Below are 20483 nucleotides of genomic sequence, written 5' to 3' on the forward strand. Positions count from 1 at the left end.
GCAAGCCAAACTTTTCATACAAGCAGTAAAAAGTCCCCATTGTTCAGCACTAGTGTGAATAGGATGTGATATTTGTTCACTGAAGTATTTGACTCACCCTTTTGCCACTGAAAATGGAAGTCTGGTTAAAAAATGACAGCATTGGCTATAATTGTTTATGAGAAGTTGAACATGTTTCAACTGAAAAATCTGGAAAGAAAAAAGATGCCCTGCTTTTTTTAAAAAAAAAATTTCTTAGCATATTATCAAAAATATGTTTCTATCATTGCAAACAGCTGAGAGGGCAGTCCATGAGATGTATGCTGTGGTGGACACAGCCCCTGAGGACAATGTCCAAGAAGATTTTATAATTAAGCAAGCATAGCTGTAGCTGGATCTAATCTGCATAGGAGGTAATGACTGTCTATATGTTCTACTTTTGCTGATGTTAATATACAGTATAATAGTCGTCTTAAGCAGGTAGGTACAAAGACGTAAAATGCCCACAAACAGGACTTAATTACAACAATAGTGTAACGGGAAGAGTATTTATATGCCAACAGTCAGTATGTTGAAAAAGCTTGAAATGAGGAGCTGGGATAGAGTTGGGTTGCAAAGTGGCTTGCAGATCATGGGCAGACTAATATAGCTTAAAGTGAGCCATAAATGAGGTTTGCCATTTGAATCCATAGGTTGAGATATCAGCTGCCGCTGAGACAAGCTGACCTGTCCTCATTGTTTTTAAGCTTTACTTCGTCCTGCCCCAACAAATGCTGTGGATGATTTCAGATATGAATATGACTGATTTTATAGTCAAATTATGTTAAATATCTGGTTATATTTTTCCTCACAGCAGGTACAGTATGTGGGTTCAGAGGTTATGTGTGCATATCCTGGACAAGCCCCCAAACATGTAACGGTTCCTATGTACATGCCTCAAAGGAACCTAATATAGAAGAAGATAAAGTTTTAAATTGAAATTGAAATTGAAAGTGTAAACTGAATTACTTACAAAGACCAAATACAAATAAGGGACTTGCAGTCCTAGCAAAAACAAGGAAAAGATCAAAAAGACCAGGAACTGACCATACAACTGCCCATTAGTTCCGTGCTTTTTCCCTAACCTGATATTAGCCAAGACTAATCCAAACTGAAACTGAAACTGATGCCAACACCCAATTAATAATATTAACATAACTCCACCTTCTCTGGCCTTCTGTGCATACCTTGAGGGTTTTGCAGCCAGTCAGCATTAAGGCATGTGGAACAGTAGTACACATAAACTTTTCTAGCTCTGCAAAGATGCTGTTACACCAATGCTTGCAATTAAAATTTGAATGCCTCTCAACCTCTCGAGCTTTGTCAAACATTAGTGTCTGTTTATATGGTTATTTTGTTTTTCATCATGCAGGGCATCTCAGGCTGAGAGAGAACCACAGAGCCAAATTAGTATATAAAAACAAAAAATATTTATGGGGGTGTGACTGAACTTTAAGGTTTTTGGAAACTGTGTTGTTTTATTTCAAATTCCATATAAAATAACAATAAGAATTTATCCCCAAACTGAGTCAAAACCTTTCTGGTTGGATCAAAGTGCATATGCTCTTGGTCACATATATTTTGTCCACTTGAAGGGAGAGGTTCAGTGGAGAGGGGAACAACCATGGGGCATTGTTTCTGGGTCAGAGCGCTCTGATGGAGGTGTTAAGTCATTCAGGGTCGCTATACACAAAACTTCACATACAAAACCATTTGAGAAAAAGCTGTTATATTGTGTAAAATATAATACTAATAATAATTTTTAAAAATTGAAAATGTCATGCACCCATATGTTACTGACAATAGAGCACAGAAAATAACTTGAATATTAATATGAAGAAAATGTGTTTATTTTTAATTTGACTGCAGGAACATATTTCAGAAAAGTTTTAACAATAACACTTACAGGGAAAAACAAAAACTAACTGTTAAGAAATCATTTGTGATCCCACCACCATTGTGATTAGGAATGTAAGACAGAACATACTCATCATATTATCATAAGTCATGACATTTTCCAGTTTTTTGAGCCGTGACGGCTTCTCTTTCTTCTCTAGTTTTTTTTTTTCTTCCAATCTTTGACTCATTATTCTGAAATTTATAATGGAACGCTATTGAAATCCTTTTTTGATATTGTAAGTACATTCACTATTTTCCTGTTCTAAAAATCATTAATATTAATTTCACTTAACTTGACTTCATTAAATGACTCACATATTGTACACCAGTGATTCATTTTTTCTGCTTTCTTCTTTTCATTTTGACACTTTCAACCAGAGTATTTTTGACAGTTTTATTAAAAAAAAGAACAAAATACAAAAAAAAAGAAAGAAATACAGCTCAGAAATTCAGTGGAGACCTCACAGCCGGCTGAACAGCAACTAGACAAATGTCTAACTTGTCAAACCTTAAGCTCTGAATTGTCGTCATTTTTTTCAGTGGGCTGCTATTTGGTTTCTCTGCAGACTTTCAAAGAAATTATCAAGATATACATTACACAGCACACAATGTTTCCTTCTATTATTCGTATTCTGCTCATGCTGTTTTTTTTTTCTTTCCCAGAGAGTGACTGCCAGCTTCTCACCAAACTGCCCAAAGTTAAATGCTTTCGCAACAACAAGCGAGAAGGTATGGAAGCAGTTGCGTTTGAAAAATTTCATTAGCATTTTTAACATGCTAGTGTGTATAAATTTGCATGCTTAATCATTCTTATGTTCTTTGTAGGTTTTTTGGCATCTCATTTGTCACCGGTGTGCTAGATTTGTGTGTGTATGTGTATAAAAAGGTGTTATTCAGGGTGTGTATAAAGAATATAAATTTCACTGGTGGTACTGAAAACTCTCTGCCTAAACAATCCCATGCTGTATATAAACACACAGAGACGGGTGGACAGACAGAAAGACAGTGAGTGAAGAGAAATTGATTCATTCATCTCTGGCTACATATTGAACTGCAGAACTGAAATGACCTGAAGTGAATTGAAGTGACAGGAGAGCTACTGAAATAGAGCCCGGAGTGGCAGGCTATCATAAAAAAAAATGTCACAGAAAAGAAAATGTCTTCCACAATCTCAAACCAAACATACATTAATTCAAAAACAAGCTTATATGCTGAAATTTAAAAAAAAAAAAAGGAAAATTTATAAATAACCTAATCACAGATGACAACCAGTGTGAAGTTAAAGCCTCAGTCACACTAAATATGGATGGTGTTCCTCATTTTAATGGTTAATACAGTCATGCGTCATGGCTATGCTTATCATTTTTCCATATAATCCATTTGGAGCTGCCTCCATGCTCTTAAATATAGAATACGAATGAATGGAATACATAAATTAACATGACAGCTTGACAATATGGCGGGGTCAGGAGTATACTGTGAATAAAGAAATGGTTAATGGCCAGAAAAAGGTTTTAAGACATATATAATCTTCCACTGTAGCTGACTCAAGATGTTTGGTATGTGCATGATTTTTAAGGAATTGAAATGGATTAAATACTTCGGGCTGAAAGAACATTTTATTTGACTAAAACAATAGTGGAGGTGGCATGCTGTGGTTTATTCAGGTATTTTAATTGTTTAACTTCTTGCCACTGAATGTTGCACTTTAACTACTACACCCCACTGTTAGAAGCAAATTCACAAAATAGACCCAAGTACAGACACATACTGAGGCAGACAGTAGGGGTGCAACGATACACAAAATTCACGGTTCGGTTCGGTTCGATACTTTGGTGTCACGGTTCAATATTTTTTCAATACAAGAAAATGTTCATGCTTTTTTAATTTGTCATTTATTAAAATTATAAATATATATTTTAACTCCAACGTACAGTTTTTAAATTTAATGTTGCTGAAACAACAAAGGGAGAAAATAATAAATCTATCTGATCGAGAAATCACTCATCTTTGGAAAAGAGAGTTTATTACAGAGAAATGGCTCTTTCCAAAATAAAAGCTATACTATACACTTCTTCTAGGGTATACTCTCAGCAGCATATTAAACATATCAGGTCCCCATAAGGAGAATCATGTGCTAACGGCTGTCTAAATGACTCGGGTAAAGTTTGTAGCATGCGTGCTTGTTGTTTTTGTCTGCTTCCACTTGTCTTTGCACTAGGATGATGTCGGCGTAAATGTGCAGTCATATTCATTGTGTTCCCACTAGTGCTGTCAGCATTAATCTGAAATGACGTTAACGCCACAACACGGCAAATCTCCTTTTTTTTTTTTTTTTTTTTCTGCCTGTCCCGTTTGGCTCTTTTGCCATCAGAATTATTGTCTAAAGGCGAAGAAAGATGCCCAATGGATTTACTTTACCAAATTGACCATCCCAGCCTTGCCGTAATGGTCCATTTGATTCACCTTTTATTGTTTATTTTATTTTCACTTGCTGAATACGGGACAGACTTGACTGGAGGAAAGAAGGGGAGAAAGAAAGAGGGAAAGAAAAACAGCTGAGAAGAGGGACGGGGGAGAAGGGCAAAAAACAAAAACCAACAGAATAAGCAGAGAAAAAAAAAATGCATATATCGATCACCTGGATCACCTGATGAGAAAGAAAAAAGAAAACAAGCAGAAGAAAACGAGAGTAATAGAATAAACAACATCACAATGATAAATGGGAATATGACAGTAAATACTAAATATTAAACATTATTGTGCAGCACATAAGATCAACAGCACACAGTGTGCTTTGAGGTAGGAGCCAAAAAGGGTGTAGTTTGTGTGTGTGATCACCCGTGTGTACACCTGTGAGCATGGACGCGCTTGTTTTTTAAAAGGTTCCTTCATGTAATGATCTGCTAGAGGGTGTGGGGGGGCCACAGCCCCATCCTCCAGGGCATGAAGCAGGTATGGAGGAGATCAAAACTCCAGACATCCAGAGGCCCCCAGAACACAAGAGACCAAGGAAGACCAACAGAGGGGCAGCCGCGCCACTGTCCCAAAAAGAGCTGAGGAGAGTCCCAGATGAAGGTTCACTCAGCAGCCGCGGAGCAGAAGCCAGGGGGGGTTGCAGTGACGCGCCCGTGAGCTCCACCGGCAGCCAGCTGTGCCTGAGTGACCGAGCCCCAGGCCGAGAGGCCGAGGGCACCCCACCTCCGAAGTGGCCCAAGCGAGCCCCAGGCTCCAGGCCCCGATAAGCGGCCGCCAAGGAGTGAGCCGGTGTGTATCTGGACGCCCATCCCCGGACACAAAGAACCGATGTCTGAGGGAGTCCGCCACCGGCAGGGGAAGTGATGGGGGGAGATAGACCTCCAAACCTTGGAGGGCCTGAGATGTCCCCAGAGAGGTGGCGTCTGATACCCAACCTGACATATAGACACAGACATACAGGCACACACAGATACAAACATCCATTCCCACCCTCATGCTCTCATATGCACTTACTCCACACTCAACCAATGTGGAGACAGACATAAAGAGACGCTGTACACACAATCACACTCCCCAAGCGTACTCTACGAACCGGGTCTAGGTACCCTTGCCCCTGGAGGGGGGAACTGCACCCAGACCCAGGTGGTGTTACCCTTTTCCCTGCGGTGGGGAGAGGCAGACCGTCCTGACTCTGCAGCAGCAGGGAGGCCCCACATTCCAGACCCCAGTCGGACGGCCAACTCCTCCTCCTAGCCCCCCTGCTCCAGCAGGCTGCAGAGAACGGGGGTGAGAGAAGACTCCAAACCTCCCTCCACCTGCTCATTGTAGTGTTGATGCATGAGTGTTCTAAGGTGCATTTAAAACCCAGGAGGGCATGGAGCTACCTGCCAGAGAGCAGCAGGTAAGCGCATAGCCCCTCCTGATAGCCCTCAATGTCTACGTGTATTTAAAATTGAGAGGTGGGCAACGACGCCAGGGGTGAAGTGTACACCCTGATGGTAATTGGGATTCCGTGTAGCGTGCCCACCCCCAAGATCCTATATGTATGTGTAATGAGAGTGTGAGTAATGTGAATGTCTAAGTTGTGGGATAAAATTGAGGCAGAGGCAGCCAGAAGGGGACAAGGGGGGGGGGGCTCCTCTGCACCCTGGTGACACACCCCTACTCCAAGGCCCTGCATGTGTGGGTGTTTGTGGTGGAGCAGGAAGAGGGAGACAGCTGGAGATGGGGAGGGAAGGAAGGGAGGGGCAATTGACCAGCTCCCCCGCTGACCCCAGTGGGCACCCCCATACTCCGCAACCCGCCAGGGAAAGGGGGCCCAGGCCCATCCGGACCGGGGCCCAGTGCAGCAGCGCCGCCCGGCCCCACAGAGCCCGTGACAGTCCACCCAACCCCACCACAGAGAAAACTGCACCCACCCCATCATCCACTCATCTTCCAGACTACATAAGACAATAGACGACCAGGCGGAGATCTTCCTCCACCTCTCCTATATCTCCCCCTCCTGCAGAGAGAGTTCCTGAAGAGAGGAAAGCTCCTGCAAGATGTGACAACCTCCCCCACCAGTTGAAGAGCCCCCCAGGTGGCTCGACGCACCGGCGGCACCCTGCGCCAGGGCTGGGCCCCCATACACCCACCCGCCCACAACCCCGGCAACACACCAACCAGGACCCAAGCCCCCGAGGCCCGGCCAGGGCCCCAGCCCAGAGCCGGAGCGCCCCCAGAACCTCACGCCCATCCCGGACCCAACCAGGAGCAGCCAGGCTACCAGGTCAGTAACCCACGTCCGTCAGCACAGACCCTCCCCTAGCCCTGCTGCACGCAGCCACAAGGAAACCGTCACCTAAGAGCCAACAGAGCCCCTAATTGGCCATGACCGCTACCCCGGGTTGAGCCCCCCAAGGACACGGCAAATCTCCGTTAACGAGCTACCGCAGATCGCACCGTGCGTGGGGCTGGACAGCGTCAACACGTTAACAAGCTAACTGCGCTAACGAAATAGTTCCCACACATGTAATTGAGCATTGCGTGGTGCATCCGACATACTGTTTTACTTTTGGCCATAACGCGCTTACCTTCAGGGGCATATTTCACATGAAGACCAAAATAGTTCCAAAGGCCAGATCTGAATGAAGGTGGGGGAGGTTCAATTTGCCATGTTGCAACAAGCTTAGCTTCTGTCTTGCTAGCTTGCGCTGCGCTCAGTGGATCTGCGCTCGACAGTGCAGCCTAGGCGGAGTAGTCGAACGCAGATCCACTGAGCTCTCAACACAGACAGCATCGTCAGAAGAAAAGTTGATCAAATAAATTAAAAAATTTTATTGCTCAATACATATGCGTACCGAACCGAAAGCACTGTATCGAACGGTTCAATATTGATACGAGTATCGTTGCACCCCTAGCAGACAGGTAGCTGCTTTAAAGACTTACAAAATAGTATAGAAAATAATGGCTTTATTTGTATAGCGCTTTTGAGAACACAGTTAGAAAGTGCTTCACAGTTTGAGTAAAAGCCACACAATAAAAATAAGCATGCATGTTCCATAAGACAGACATAATGAACTACAGGGTCACGCATTCATTCCAACATACGCACTTTCATACAAATGAAAATAGATGTACATCGTGGCACAAGGGGGAAAGATTAAGGGAACACTAACCTATAAAAATTAGTTTTCAGCAGTTGATTAACACAAGTCAGATTCAACAGACCTGATAGGCTGAGGGAGGCTGTTCCAAACTTTCAAGGTTCAAGGTTCAAGGTTCTTTATTATTTGTCACATGCATAGTTATACAAGTATAACACACAGTGAAATGTAGCCTGACACGCTCCTCGACATGTGCAAAAATTGGGGGGGGGGTGTAGAGGAGGAACATTATATATATATATTAGGGGTGCAACGATACACAAAATTCACGGTTCGGTTCGGTTCGATACTTTGGTGTCACGGTTCGATATTTTTTCGATACAAAAAAAATGTTCATGCCTTTTTAATTTGTCATTTATTAAAATTATAAATATATATTTTAACTCAAAAGTACAGTTTTTAAATTTAATGTTGCTGAAACAAAAGTAATTAAAAAAATAAATATATCACTGTGATTGAGGAATCACTCATCTTTGGAAAAGAGAGTTTATTACAGAGAAATGGCTCTTTCCAAAATAAAAGCTATACTATACGCTTCTTCTGGGCTATATTCTCAGCAGCATATTGTAGCGGGTCAGGGCTGTTCGGGGTTCTGTTTGTATAGTTATGTTTTGCTTATGTTGCCATAGTGACGGGTGACGCCTTCTCGCTGCGAAGGTGTGTCCTTCCGGGGTCAGAGGGCGCTCTGTGTGTTGTTGTTGCTGTGCGGTTGCTGCGCTGAGCAGTTAGCTAGCGGCAGTGTTCTTCTGCAGATGTCAATAAACGGCTGTGCTCCCTGGCTAGGGAAGCAAGACCAAACGATACCTCTGTCTCCTCCTTGTCTGAGCTCGCCACAATATTAAACATATCAGGTCCCCATAAGGAGAATCATGTCCTAACGGCTGTCTAAATGACCCGGGTAAAGTTTGTAGCATGCATGCTTGTTGTTTTTGTCTGCTTCCACTTGTCTTTGCACTAGGATGATGTCGGTATAAATGTGCAGTCATATTCGTTGTGTTCCCACTAGTGCTGTCAGCGTTAATCTCGTTGAAATGACGTTAACGCCACAACACGGCAAATCTCCGTTAACGAGCTACCCCTGCGTGGGGCTAGACGGCTAACACGTTAACGAGCTAACTGCGCGCTAACACACTAGTTCCCACCCATGTAATTGAGCATTGCATGGCACATCCAACATACTGTTTTACTTTAGTCCATGACCAAAATAATTCCAAACGCCAGATCTGAATGAGGGTGGGGGAGGTTCAATTTGCCATGTTGCAAGGAGAGCTTAACTTCTGTCTCGCTAGCTTGCCCTGCTCTCTTCCTTCTGATGATGCAGTCTGTGTTGAGCGCTCAGTGGATCTGCGCTAGACAGTGCAGCCTAGGCGGAGTAGTCGAACGCAGATTCACTGAGCGCTCAACACAGACAGCATCGTCAGAAGGAAAGTTGATAAAATAAATTGCAAATTTTGTATTGTTCGATACATATGCGTACCGAACCGAAAGCACTGTATCGAACGGTTCAATATCGATACGAGTATCGTTGCACCCCTAATATATATATATATATATATATATATATATATATATATATATGTATACACATATGGTATATACACTGGGTGAATGTGCAGTAGTAGCAGCAAGCAGGTGAATTCTGTACATTAATATGAATAGATATCTGACTATTTTACAGGATAGACAATATAAACATATTTAAAATTAAAGGAATTGAAATGTACATTGTGCCTTGGTTTAGTGTCTGGAAGAGTCCTGTCTCAGTCAATTATAGATGATGTGAGAGGGCGGGTGTGTGTGTTTAGGGCACGGATGGCTTGGGGATAGAAGCTCCTCTTGAGTCTCTCTGTCCTTGCCCGGAAGATGCGGAACCTTCTACCAGATTGCAGAAGTTGGAACAGTTTGTTGCCAGGATGGGACGGGTCCTTCAGTATCTGCGCTGCTCTAGTCCGGCATCTCCTGGTGTAGGTGTCCTGAAGCGGGGGGAGAGCAATCCTGCAGCAGCGTTCTGCTGTACGGATCACTCTCTGGAGAGCTTTTTGGTCCTTCACACAGCTGTTCCCGAACCACGATGTCATGTTCTGTGTGAGGATGCTCTCCACAGCGCCTGTATAGAAAATCCTGAGGATCTTTGGAGAGACCCTGAACTTCCTCAGTTGTCGTAGGTGATACAGGCGCTGCCTAGCCTTTTTGGTCTGGACCTGAATGTGGGCAGCCCACGTCAGGTCTGAGGAGATGTGGACACCAAGATACTTGAAGGACTGCACCCTCTCCACTGGAGCTCCATTGATGATAATGGGCTTGTAGTCTCTGTGCTGACCCCTTCTGAAGTCCACCACCAGCTCCTTGGTCTTGCTGACGTTCAGCTGGAGGTGGTTGTCCTGGCACCACGATGCCAGATTCTTCACTTCATCCATGTAGGCCGCCTCATCGTTGTTGGAGATGGCACCCAACACCACTGTGTCGTCAGCAAACTTCACAATGGTGTTGGAGCCATGGGTGGCCACACAGTCTGAAGTGTAGAGGGAGTAGAGCAGTGGCGAGAGGACACATCCCTGAGGTGCTCCTGTGTTGATGGTGATGCTGTTGGAGAAGCACCTGCCCACCCTCACCACCTGAGTTCTGCCAGTGAGGAAGTCCAACACCCATGCACACAGACGGCTGTTAAGTCCCAGATCCCTCAGCTTTGTGAACAGTCTGCAGGGCACTATTGTGTTAAACGCTGAACTGTAATCAACAAACAGCATTCGCACATAGTTACCCTGTTTCTTGTCCACGTGGCTGAGAGTGGTGTGTAGGACGTGGGCGATGGCATCCTCTGTGGATCTGTTGGATCTGTAGGCGAACTGCAGCGGATCTGTGGTGTCTGGGATGGAGGAGGAGATGATGTTCTTCAGCAGCCTCTCAAACACCTTCATTACTACCGAGGTCAGTGCAACTGGCCGGTAATCGTTCAGGGATGAGGGTTTGCTGTTCTTGGGCACAGGGATGATGGTGGATCTTTCTGAGCTACACCGTCAAAAGTTTGATCCCCTCTGGTTTTATTTAGTGTGTGGAACAATTTTTTTTTGAAGATGTTGATGAGATTATCCTAGAAGTTGGCTGCTGTGGTAAGGTCTAAGTAATTCTGATATATAAGCCAGGCCATCTTCATGTAGAGCTTTATGAGTTAATAATAGGGCTTTAAAGTGGATTCTGAATTTTACTGGGAGCCAGTGAAGATAACCAAGAATATGTCTGATATGTGAGTGGTGGCTAGCTTTTGTTAGCAGCCTTGCTTTCTGCAACAATGGGAGATGCGCTACAAAGGACCAAGAGGTATATGTGAAAAGTGGGTTACAGTAATCAAAGTGGGGGAAATTAAAATGTGTTTCAAAAGCATCAGATGATTGAATGAGAGTAAAGGTTTTATTTTAGCAGTATTTCTGAGGTGACATGAATGAGAGTGGGTGACTTCCTTAGAGAAACTGGCAGGTCCAAAACACTAGAACCTCAGTTTTACTAGAATTGAGATATAGAAAATTTGTATACATCCAATTAGTAATGGCAGAAAAGGTAGGAGAGACTGTTGAGTTGTTGGGCTTAGCAGAAAGGTGCAACTGTCTATCATCTGCATTGCAATGGTAGGCGATTCCCTTAAAACAATACAAACATATGCAAGGGTTGCAGATGAAGACTTAAATAATATGAATTCTTTTGGATAAGCACAGCACAGCTTGGCTAATAAGTTGAGAGTATGATGATGGTCTTCCCTGAAATGGTCAGTATGAAAAGACATTTAAACATATTCTAATGATGCAAATCATTTTGATTTAATTTGGACAGACCATCTCCAAAAGTGGAAAGAATGTCATTAAAAGGTTAGAAAGGTCAGAATAATTTAGAGCTTTGGTTTAAGTGTTACTCCATTCCATAGAGAATAATTTTAAATAATTCAGAACAGTACAGATATTTAATTCCACCCGTGTGACCTTGAATGAATTGACTGTTTACAGTTTAGCCGATGCTCATTATTTTTAGAAGTAGAATAGTGATGCTAATTCTTCATGGCACAGATTGAGCAAGGTGGCCAGAAAAAGGCTAGTCCATACTGCCATGATGGCATCACACAGTTGCTGCAGATTAGGTGGCTTCACGTCAATTATGCAAATCTCCCCTTCCACCACATCCCAAAAGTGCTCTATTGGATTGAAATCTGGTGACTGTGGAGGCCATTTGAGTACAGTCATCTTCCTGTCATGTTTAATAAACTAGTTTGAGATGATTTGAGCTTTGTGACATGGCACGTTATCCAGCTGGAAGAAGCCATTTGCAGATGGGTACACTAAGGTCATAAAGGGATGGACACGGTCAGCAACAATACTCTGCTGGGCTGTGGTGCTTAAACAATCCTCAGTTGGTACTTAGAGGCCCAATGTGTCCTAAGAGGTTGCCTACGCCTACAGGCTGTCTTTACAATGTCTACTTGCCTAAATGCATTGAGTTGCTAACATGTAACTGACTGATTAAACATCCATGTTAACAAGCAGATAAACAGCTGTGCCTAATAAAGTGATTTAAATGCAATGATTCATGGACACAAACTCATAATTAAAGAAATATGAAAATAATGTGTGTCATGACCAACGTCAGTCAGGATTCAGATGTCCTAAAGTCACAGATTGGCTTGTATTAGTTGCTCCTCCTATGATGTAAATGTTTGATGCAGTTTTAAATGAATACTAGTTTGTGATGTTATCTGACTAATAGCCAAAGAAAAGGATGAATTGTTTCTCAGTCAGAACCAAAACTGAAATAATAAAATGATGGTAAAGGTAGATTAGAGGGCAGCTGCAGGAAAAATGGGTAAAAGGTCCAAAATAAAGGTAATCTGATCACCAGAGAGGAGGGACATGGGAGCAGCATCTGTAGATTAATGTGTCTCTGTGTCTCTTTAATGTGATCTTTTGGTGGGTAAAGTTCAACATGGATCCTTTCGTTCATTGCTAAAAATTGTTTTCAACTTTGTAAGTAAAGCACACCAGAAATTTGTCTGTAGTGATACACTGTTACAAAGATGTACAACTTATTGGGTGTTAGTAATTACAGCCAGCATTTTATATACAGTATAATAACATTAATTGGATCATAGCAAGCACTTTGCAAAAGATGAAGGGGAGTTCAAATATAGTGTAAAATAACAACATGGTGCAATTATAAGAAAACCCCCACCAAATAGAGATCACAGACTAACACAAAGTTCATCCGTAGAGTTAGTGTGAAAAACAAAAAGTAATTTCTGGCTCTCTATGGTACATGGCTCCTTTTCCCCATTGTTATTGTTTGACAGTGATATTAAGGGTTTAAAAAAAAGATATTTAAAGCCATTTTACAGTAATAATATTTCGAAATGGCGCCCACTGATGTTAGACCTTTACAGCAGAAGACAAATCCCTCTAGTGAAGCATCATCTGTGGAGTATTCTGATCAAGTTTTTGCTACAGCTTACTTTCAGTGCAGTTCCTCTGAAAAGTGACAGAAACATTTTCAGACATCTCATTGCTTCTGAAGATCAAATGGCAGCATTTTTCACAGGAACAAACTAAAGGAAAAAACACTCAGAAACCACTTCTGACATGCTTGTTGTTGCCACGGTGAGAGCAGCGCCGTTTGAACTCCGGTTACTGCACTAAAACGTCTGAAAATACGAGTCCCCTTTCCACTTCACTAATACCTCTCTCTGTGTTCTTCTTTCTCCCTTCTTTCTTCCTCTTCCTGGATGCTTTATTTCACCTCATATTTTAAATTTATCTCGCTTGGCTGTTCTGTTGCTTGCATTTTATAGTTTCCCTCTTTCTTTCTCACTCACCTCTCTGTCTCTCTCTATAACAACAGGAACACTTGTCCTACATGCTGTCACTGAAGGATTTCATTATAGCACAGTCATGCTGATCACACACTGACACACACACGCACACCCACACATAGACATCGGCAGGGTTCATCAGTTCAGCTAGTTAATAGTTTATGGCTTCAGGCTTTCTGACTTGATTGTCTTTTTAATGGCCATAAAAAACACACCAGCCTGATACTGTATGTCTTCTCTGACACACTCACACACACACAGGTGGTTGTACGTGCACGTTTGTGAGAACACAGTGTTGGCATGTACCATTAATCAACTTTGGTAAGTTGTTTTAGAAAAAACAATATCTAAACAATGAAGCGCTTTAGTACTTGCCTTAAAAAGCTAACCCCCCAACTGTATGAATGTCCTTGCTAGCTTAAAAAACACACTGTGAAATGTATGAAAAGACCCGATTTCTGTGTGTGCATTACAATCTAAATCTTTTTTTTTCCATCTTGCATTTTGCCATGGTGCCCAACTAGATTTGAATTTTAAGAATCTTTCCCGTCGGACATTACCTAATACATGTTCCAGTCTGGAGACGTTCCAGACGTGAACTCTAATTTTCCCACCTAGCTTGATAAATTGTAAATTGATTTCCTTTATATGGAGTTTTTTTGTTCTGGTAATTTGGACAGCTCAAAGCAATTTCAGTGCATCTTTATCCTAGAATGCCAAATACTGTTGGTCTTGCATAGATAGTTGGAGCTTTGTATTTGGCAAAACCCAAAGATATTCTAAGTAATTTTTCTTTTCATTAGTGGTACAATTGATCATTCGTTTACTAAACGCAAATTAACGCACTTGCACGCTTGATAATTGGTTCAGTTTACTGCACTCTCAAGCTACTGGTCTCAGAATAGAAAAAAAAAAACAGTGGGCGTGTGACATTGTCATCATTGCCACCTGGCAGTAATGTTGACTGAAGCCGGGCTGTAAACATGCTGAATGCTGGACTGTGTGTCTGAGGTGCTGCATGAAAGTGCCATTTGTAATCAGACTATTGTTGATTAAGGTTGAAGTTATTAAGATGAGATGCTCCAACCTGTACCTGTGGCATGGCTGCAGCCCAATCTGCAGCTGTTATTGCAGCCTAATGTCTGCCGCTACACTGCCAAGGTAGGACAGACCGTGCTAGTTCAGGTGCATATGCAGACAGACAATTCCTTCACCAGCGTGGTTTCCTTTTAACCACGCTGGGTTGACATGTTCACTGGAGGCAACTACAGCTAGTGATCGTTGCAAAGCAACGCAAAGCAAGCAGGCTTTTAGATAACCAAACTAAGTGGTTACATTTAAGAGATAGAATCTTATTTCGTTAGGTTTAAAATTAAAACTCTGTATAGTTTTTAGGCATTTCAGATGACCATAACTTCTTGGCTAAGTTTAGAAATAGACTGTCGTCTGAAGGAAACCATTGGCGCTCACATTTTCTTCATTTGGTGGTTTTAAACAAATGTGTATATGTTTATATCGTAAATGTACATCAGATCAGCTGGCTATTGCATTTGTTATATCCCATGTTGCCAAGAGGGAAGTTGCAAAGTGCCCTCTTGTGGACAAACTATGCAGTATCAACACCTATAAGGCTGTTTCTCCGATATCTTTTTTACTTTTTGCATTTTTTATTCACTATTATAAATCCTGATACTGATATATCAGTAAGTATATCAGTATCAGCAGGGCTGACATACCAGTCTGGCTTTAATACAGTGTATTTAACTGCAACCTCAGGATCTCTTTCAAAGTGCCCATATGGACAGACTTAAGAATGAGATCCACTTCTCTACTGCAGTACCTTGCTGACAGACACCTATTGTGTATCTGCAAGATGCCAGTGGCTCTGGCAGAAAGGTAGCGTTTGATGTCCTGAATAAGAACACGTTGTACTTTCATACACCAACTCTACACATACATTCATACACAAATGACACACGGGGCAGTTTCTGAAATTTTGTCTAAGGATACTTTAATATGAAAACTGCTGGTGGGTGACCCCTTGAGTCACAGTTGCTATCGTGATCAACAATATTGACACCTTTCCAGCTTCACATTTTGGAAGGTATCTCGCCAGCAATTTTGGTAGTATTCTGAAACTGACACACCAACAACTACACCAATGTAAGCCATTCATGCAGCACAGAAAAGGGAGAGCAGAGTTTGAACTTCTCTCTAAAAGTGCCATCACTCATGCTTTTCATGTCTACAACCAAATACAACATAGTGAATTCTTTGTGAAGAGCATATGATTATCCTTTTTAATGACATGGGGCTTTTCATGATGCCATCAAGTGTGGCCATTCATAACAGCTAAACTGGACAGACGGCACTTTGTACTAACTAGTTCTTTTCAAGCATAATGCACTCTTTGGATCAATTGCCAGACAAAATGCCCTCACTTCTTACAACTCTAATGGATCCACTCAAGCGTAGAAGTCCAATAGCACACAAAAATGTCCATTTGTACAATAGTGAGGACACATTAACAAAGACATTATGCATTTTCTCATCTGATATTAATCTGTTAAGATGTTAACCTTCAAACAGCCCTTTAAAGTTTCAAAGCCTGGCCAAAATGTCCTCACTACACTGGCTTCAAATAAAAGGTGTCTACACACACACAGACCCACATCTGATAGGTGGAGACAGTTAAGAGTTATCGGTGTAGATTAACACTCTCCTCTGTACAAAGTCAGCCCGCCATGCACTGTGTGTGTGTGTATCTAAGTAAATGGGCGTCCACTTCTGTCAGTGCAGATGTGTGTGTGTGTGTGTGTGTCTGCGTGTGTGTGTGTGTGTGTGTATCTAAGTAAATGGGCGTCCACTTCTGTCAGTGCAGATATGTGTGTGTGGGTGTGTGTGTGTGTCCCTGCTTGTATATGAGTCCAGTTTATGTGTCTGGGTACGTGTGCGTGTGTGTGTGTGTGTGTGTGTGTGTGTGTGTGTGTGTGTGTGTGTGTGTGTGTGTGTGTGTGTGTGTGTGTGTCCATCCATCCAGAAAATAAAGCCTTATTGAGGATGAAATGGGATTTTTAATTGGCTGAGCCTCGGCCTAACGGCGCCGCGTGAAACTTCACGGCCCTTTGTACAATGTCACCGACACACACACACACACACATTCACAATGGGCCCCAGCACTATCACGATAACACACATACAACAATGCAGACTCCTCTGTGGGCATGTACCGCACACATATTCAACAGTGCGCGCACTCACACACACATTACGTCTCCGTGTCAGGGAGTATCGATTAGACCATTTAGTCCAAATAGAGGGGAACACTGGACCCCGTCAGGGAGACCTCCTTAACAGGCTCATTTACACACAAACACACACACTTTGTCTGTCTTTGTCTTACTAAAACACAACTGCAGTTAACTGACGCACACATTTGGCCTTTTGCTCCACTCCCTTCTTTGCTTTTCTCTCCCACTTGTTTAAAAATGGATACGCAAACCTGTTTTCCAACACACACACATACAGACACACAAATGCAGAGAGTGATGCGCCTGTTAAAAGGTTGTGTCCATGTCTGACAGGCCCTCTAAGAGCACTGCATCGATTTTCCCCTCTGCTGACTGACTGCGAGAGCAAGTGAAAGAGAGAGAAAGCAAGAAATGTGGTGTCAATAAATGGAGCAAGGCACTAATACATCCAAGGTTACGGGTTCCATTCTCACCAGTGCCTGAAATATTCTTTGTCTTGTTCTTCTGCTGCTGTGGGGCCTTTTCGATGAAAGTCTTCGTGTATATTTATAGCGAGCGGATGGAGGTTGTGTGTGTTTAACTGATAGTCACAGCTTGTGAGCATGAAACTTGAGTATATACTGTCTTATCCGATCTGCCGCCCTGAAAAGAATCAATTTCAGACGGCAATGCGGAGGATTTCAATTTAGCAAAGAAAAGCTGGGAGGGCTTTAAGTTCAATATCGAAGTGCATACTGTACAGAACATTTCAATGTTAAAGTGTGTATGAGACTGTAAATGGGACTGAGAAAGGTGCAGTAAATCGACACTATCAGTACTATTTGTGCTCGCTGTTATGGCTGTTTCTTAATTGTGATTGGATGATTAAATGTTGTTACGTTGTTTACAAATTTAGATCTGTTGTTTACAGAAGACTGAAATTAACCAAAAGTCTTTTAAGTTGGCACAACAACACCATGTTGAACTGATGATTGTATCATACTGTAGTCGTTTTTTCAGTGTTATGAATCATATTTCACAATTTCACAAACACCGTAATTGTTTTGTTTATTTAGTTGTATTTTTATCAATAGTTATCTTTTTCCTTTGTTTTTTTCTTTGTTTTGGTTTTTCCAAATGTTTTTCGATTTTTTTTGTTAATCACTGCAAATGTTGTTCCACTTAGTTTTTTTTTATGGAGTAACTGCATTGCTTTATGTAAAGCTACCAGCAATATGTAATTACTTCATATAATCAACAATTTCAATATTAAGGAGATGCTTTAATAATATTAATGATGCAATAGTAAATCTAAAAGTGGCATTAAACATATTGAATATAGTTACTTTAAGTACAACTCAAAATTATGTTGAAAATCTTGTACAGCACCACTTTCATGTAATAAATCTGTATCTCTATGACAGTTTTATACATTTATTTTACCCCCACCTACCCTGTACCGGGTACCTTGTATGGCTAAAGCTTTATTACAGAAAAGATACAGTGTTTTCCAAACCTTATTTTAAAAGCTAAAGCATGAATGACAAATTAAAATCAAACCTGTTGGTTCTGTTTATGCACAGGGACACATTGTCTTAATGTGCTTACCAGTGGGGGATTCAGTGAAATGGTTTTCAGTGCAAAAATAATTATAGATCTGGATTATATGCATTTTTCAAAAGACCCTTCTATTAAATGTCTTCTCTATTCAGTTCATTTTGTATTTATTTATTTATTTTTTTTAAAAACATGTTGGTGCAATTACATTGTCCTTTATTATATATCCATCAGCCACAACATTTAAACTGCTGGCCTAAGTTTGTCAGTGATATTTAAAAGTGCAGTGTGAATAACAATTGTTAATTAGGTCTTGTGTAATAAAAGTTATAATTTTAAATAGATGTGGTTAATGTTTTGAAGGTTTTGCATGAACAGGAATGAGATTAAACTGTCTTTCTATTTGTCTGCTTAAGGTCTCATCAGGTCCAGAGTGCGGGGGACGGACGCTGCAAGAGCCAAAGTGCTGACCTTCCTGGACAGCCACTGTGAGGTCAACAAAGACTGGCTGCCACCCCTCCTGCAAAGGATCAAAGAGGTGTAACTGCATGTTCATTTATAAACCCTAATGCAACAAAGTATATGTGAGTCTGAAAGCTTCTCCATCAAATTACAACCCTCTCATGTTCCAGATGTGTCTATATATACACACAAATATATGTGAGTCACGAGGCATAATGACCAAGGCCAATCTGCAAATATGGCATGCTTTACTGCTCAACAAAAAGCCTATGCGTGATGACTCCAGTGGTCGAAGTGAAATCGTGCCATTAGAGAAAATAGATGCCGGTCTGATTGCCTCTCATTAAGAAATAAGTGCGGTACTCTCTTCTTCACCCCTCTTACTCTCCCGTCTGCTGTCCTCTGCTTGTGTCTGCTCTTCTTGTCCTCCCCATCCAATCTCTCATCACCTTGTTTTGCCTCCTCTCACCACCTCTTCTCCGCTCCCCTTTGTCCTGTCACATCTCTCTTCCTTTCTTCCTTTTTTCCGTCTCTCGTCTCCTTTACTTTTACTTACTCTTCGGTACCATTGCACCTTTTCTTTTCCATTTTCATCTCCTCTCCTGTTTTCACCTCTTATCCAACAATTTTGGTTATCGCACTCTGTTCTACTTTCCCCACCTCATGTCTTCCTCCCTGTGCTACTGCCATTACTCTCACACCTTTGCTTTTCTTCCTTTTCTCTTTACATCTCCTCGTAATTTTCCCCCTCCCTTCTCTGGCCTCCTCTCAGCTTCTTTCTGGCCTCTTGAAACGTCCTCTTTTCTTTTCTATCCCCATCTCTTTTCCTCTCTCATTTCTCTGCTCTCTTGAAATCTCCCTATCCACTTCCTCTTGCATCCTTTTCTATCCTACCCTGGCTTTACACATACCATCACCTTCCTTTGATTTGCTCTACGATGTTACATGGCCTTTCTCATCTCCTTCCCTGTCCATGTGCCTCGCATACTCTCTTCTCCAGTTCGTTTTAATTTTAACACCTGTCTTGAACTTCTCCAATTCATCAAGTCAACAGTTGTTTGCCTGCTATTAAAGACCTTTGATCTCAATCTGCAGAGAAGCGATCAATAAATCCACCAGAGAGTCTGATCTGTTTCTGCTGCTGTACCATCACCATCCATATTTATACTCGTGGTTTATTCGTGTGTGTGTTTGTGTGTGTGCGCCTGTGTGTGTTCAAGCACAAAAGTGATCTGTCACTGTCTATGTAGTCACTCTATAGTCGTATATTTAGATTTAAATGTATGAGGTATTGATCCGATTAACACACACGCGTAGTCAAAACTCCAGGCTACCGTAAAATCACATTCCCCGCAAAATAATTGTCTGCCTTATTGATATAGAGAGCTAAAGTCTTGTCCAAATTTCAGGTTATCTGCTTTTCTGTATTTCACATCTGATCAAATTCATCATATATTTTGATTTTGTTCTCTTTTAGTTGTTGTCAAACTTTTTCTGTTTTGCCAAAAAAGCCTTTTTTTTGAATACTTTACTGTTTGATGCTAACAAATCATTTTGTGTCAAATAAATAATTTATTGTAATTTCATTGTCAGGGAAGTAATTGAGAAATAATACATGCAAATATGCATCTTCTCATTTGAATAAATATAAATTTCCCAGCTATTTACCACTGATTGAATCTAGAGAGTATTTACTCAGCCTCATGTCTATCACATTACCGCTTTTGCTTTTGTCTTTCAGCACCAAGGCAACAATTTATTGTAATTGTTCACCAATTAACAGTAATATTTTCAGAGCATGTCAACATAAAAGGATCCTGGTTGTGTTTAGCAACATTGCTCATT

General features: G+C 41.5%; 1 protein-coding gene across 1 annotated transcript in view; it reads left to right on the forward strand.

Moving 5' to 3' along the window:
* The window catches only part of galnt14 (UDP-N-acetyl-alpha-D-galactosamine:polypeptide N-acetylgalactosaminyltransferase 14 (GalNAc-T14)), a 215375-nt gene that overhangs the window by 137162 nt on the left and 57730 nt on the right, over positions 1 to 20483 (forward strand). The window contains exons 5-6 of the mRNA XM_040017048.1: positions 2581 to 2646; positions 18593 to 18714. Coding sequence (XP_039872982.1) covers positions 2581 to 2646; positions 18593 to 18714 — 188 coding nt within the window. The remainder of the gene's footprint in view (positions 1 to 2580; positions 2647 to 18592; positions 18715 to 20483) is intronic.

The sequence above is a fragment of the Simochromis diagramma genome, unplaced genomic scaffold (genome assembly GCF_900408965.1).
Source record: "Simochromis diagramma unplaced genomic scaffold, fSimDia1.1 OVJJ01000802.1, whole genome shotgun sequence".
NCBI lineage: Eukaryota > Metazoa > Chordata > Actinopteri > Cichliformes > Cichlidae > Simochromis > Simochromis diagramma.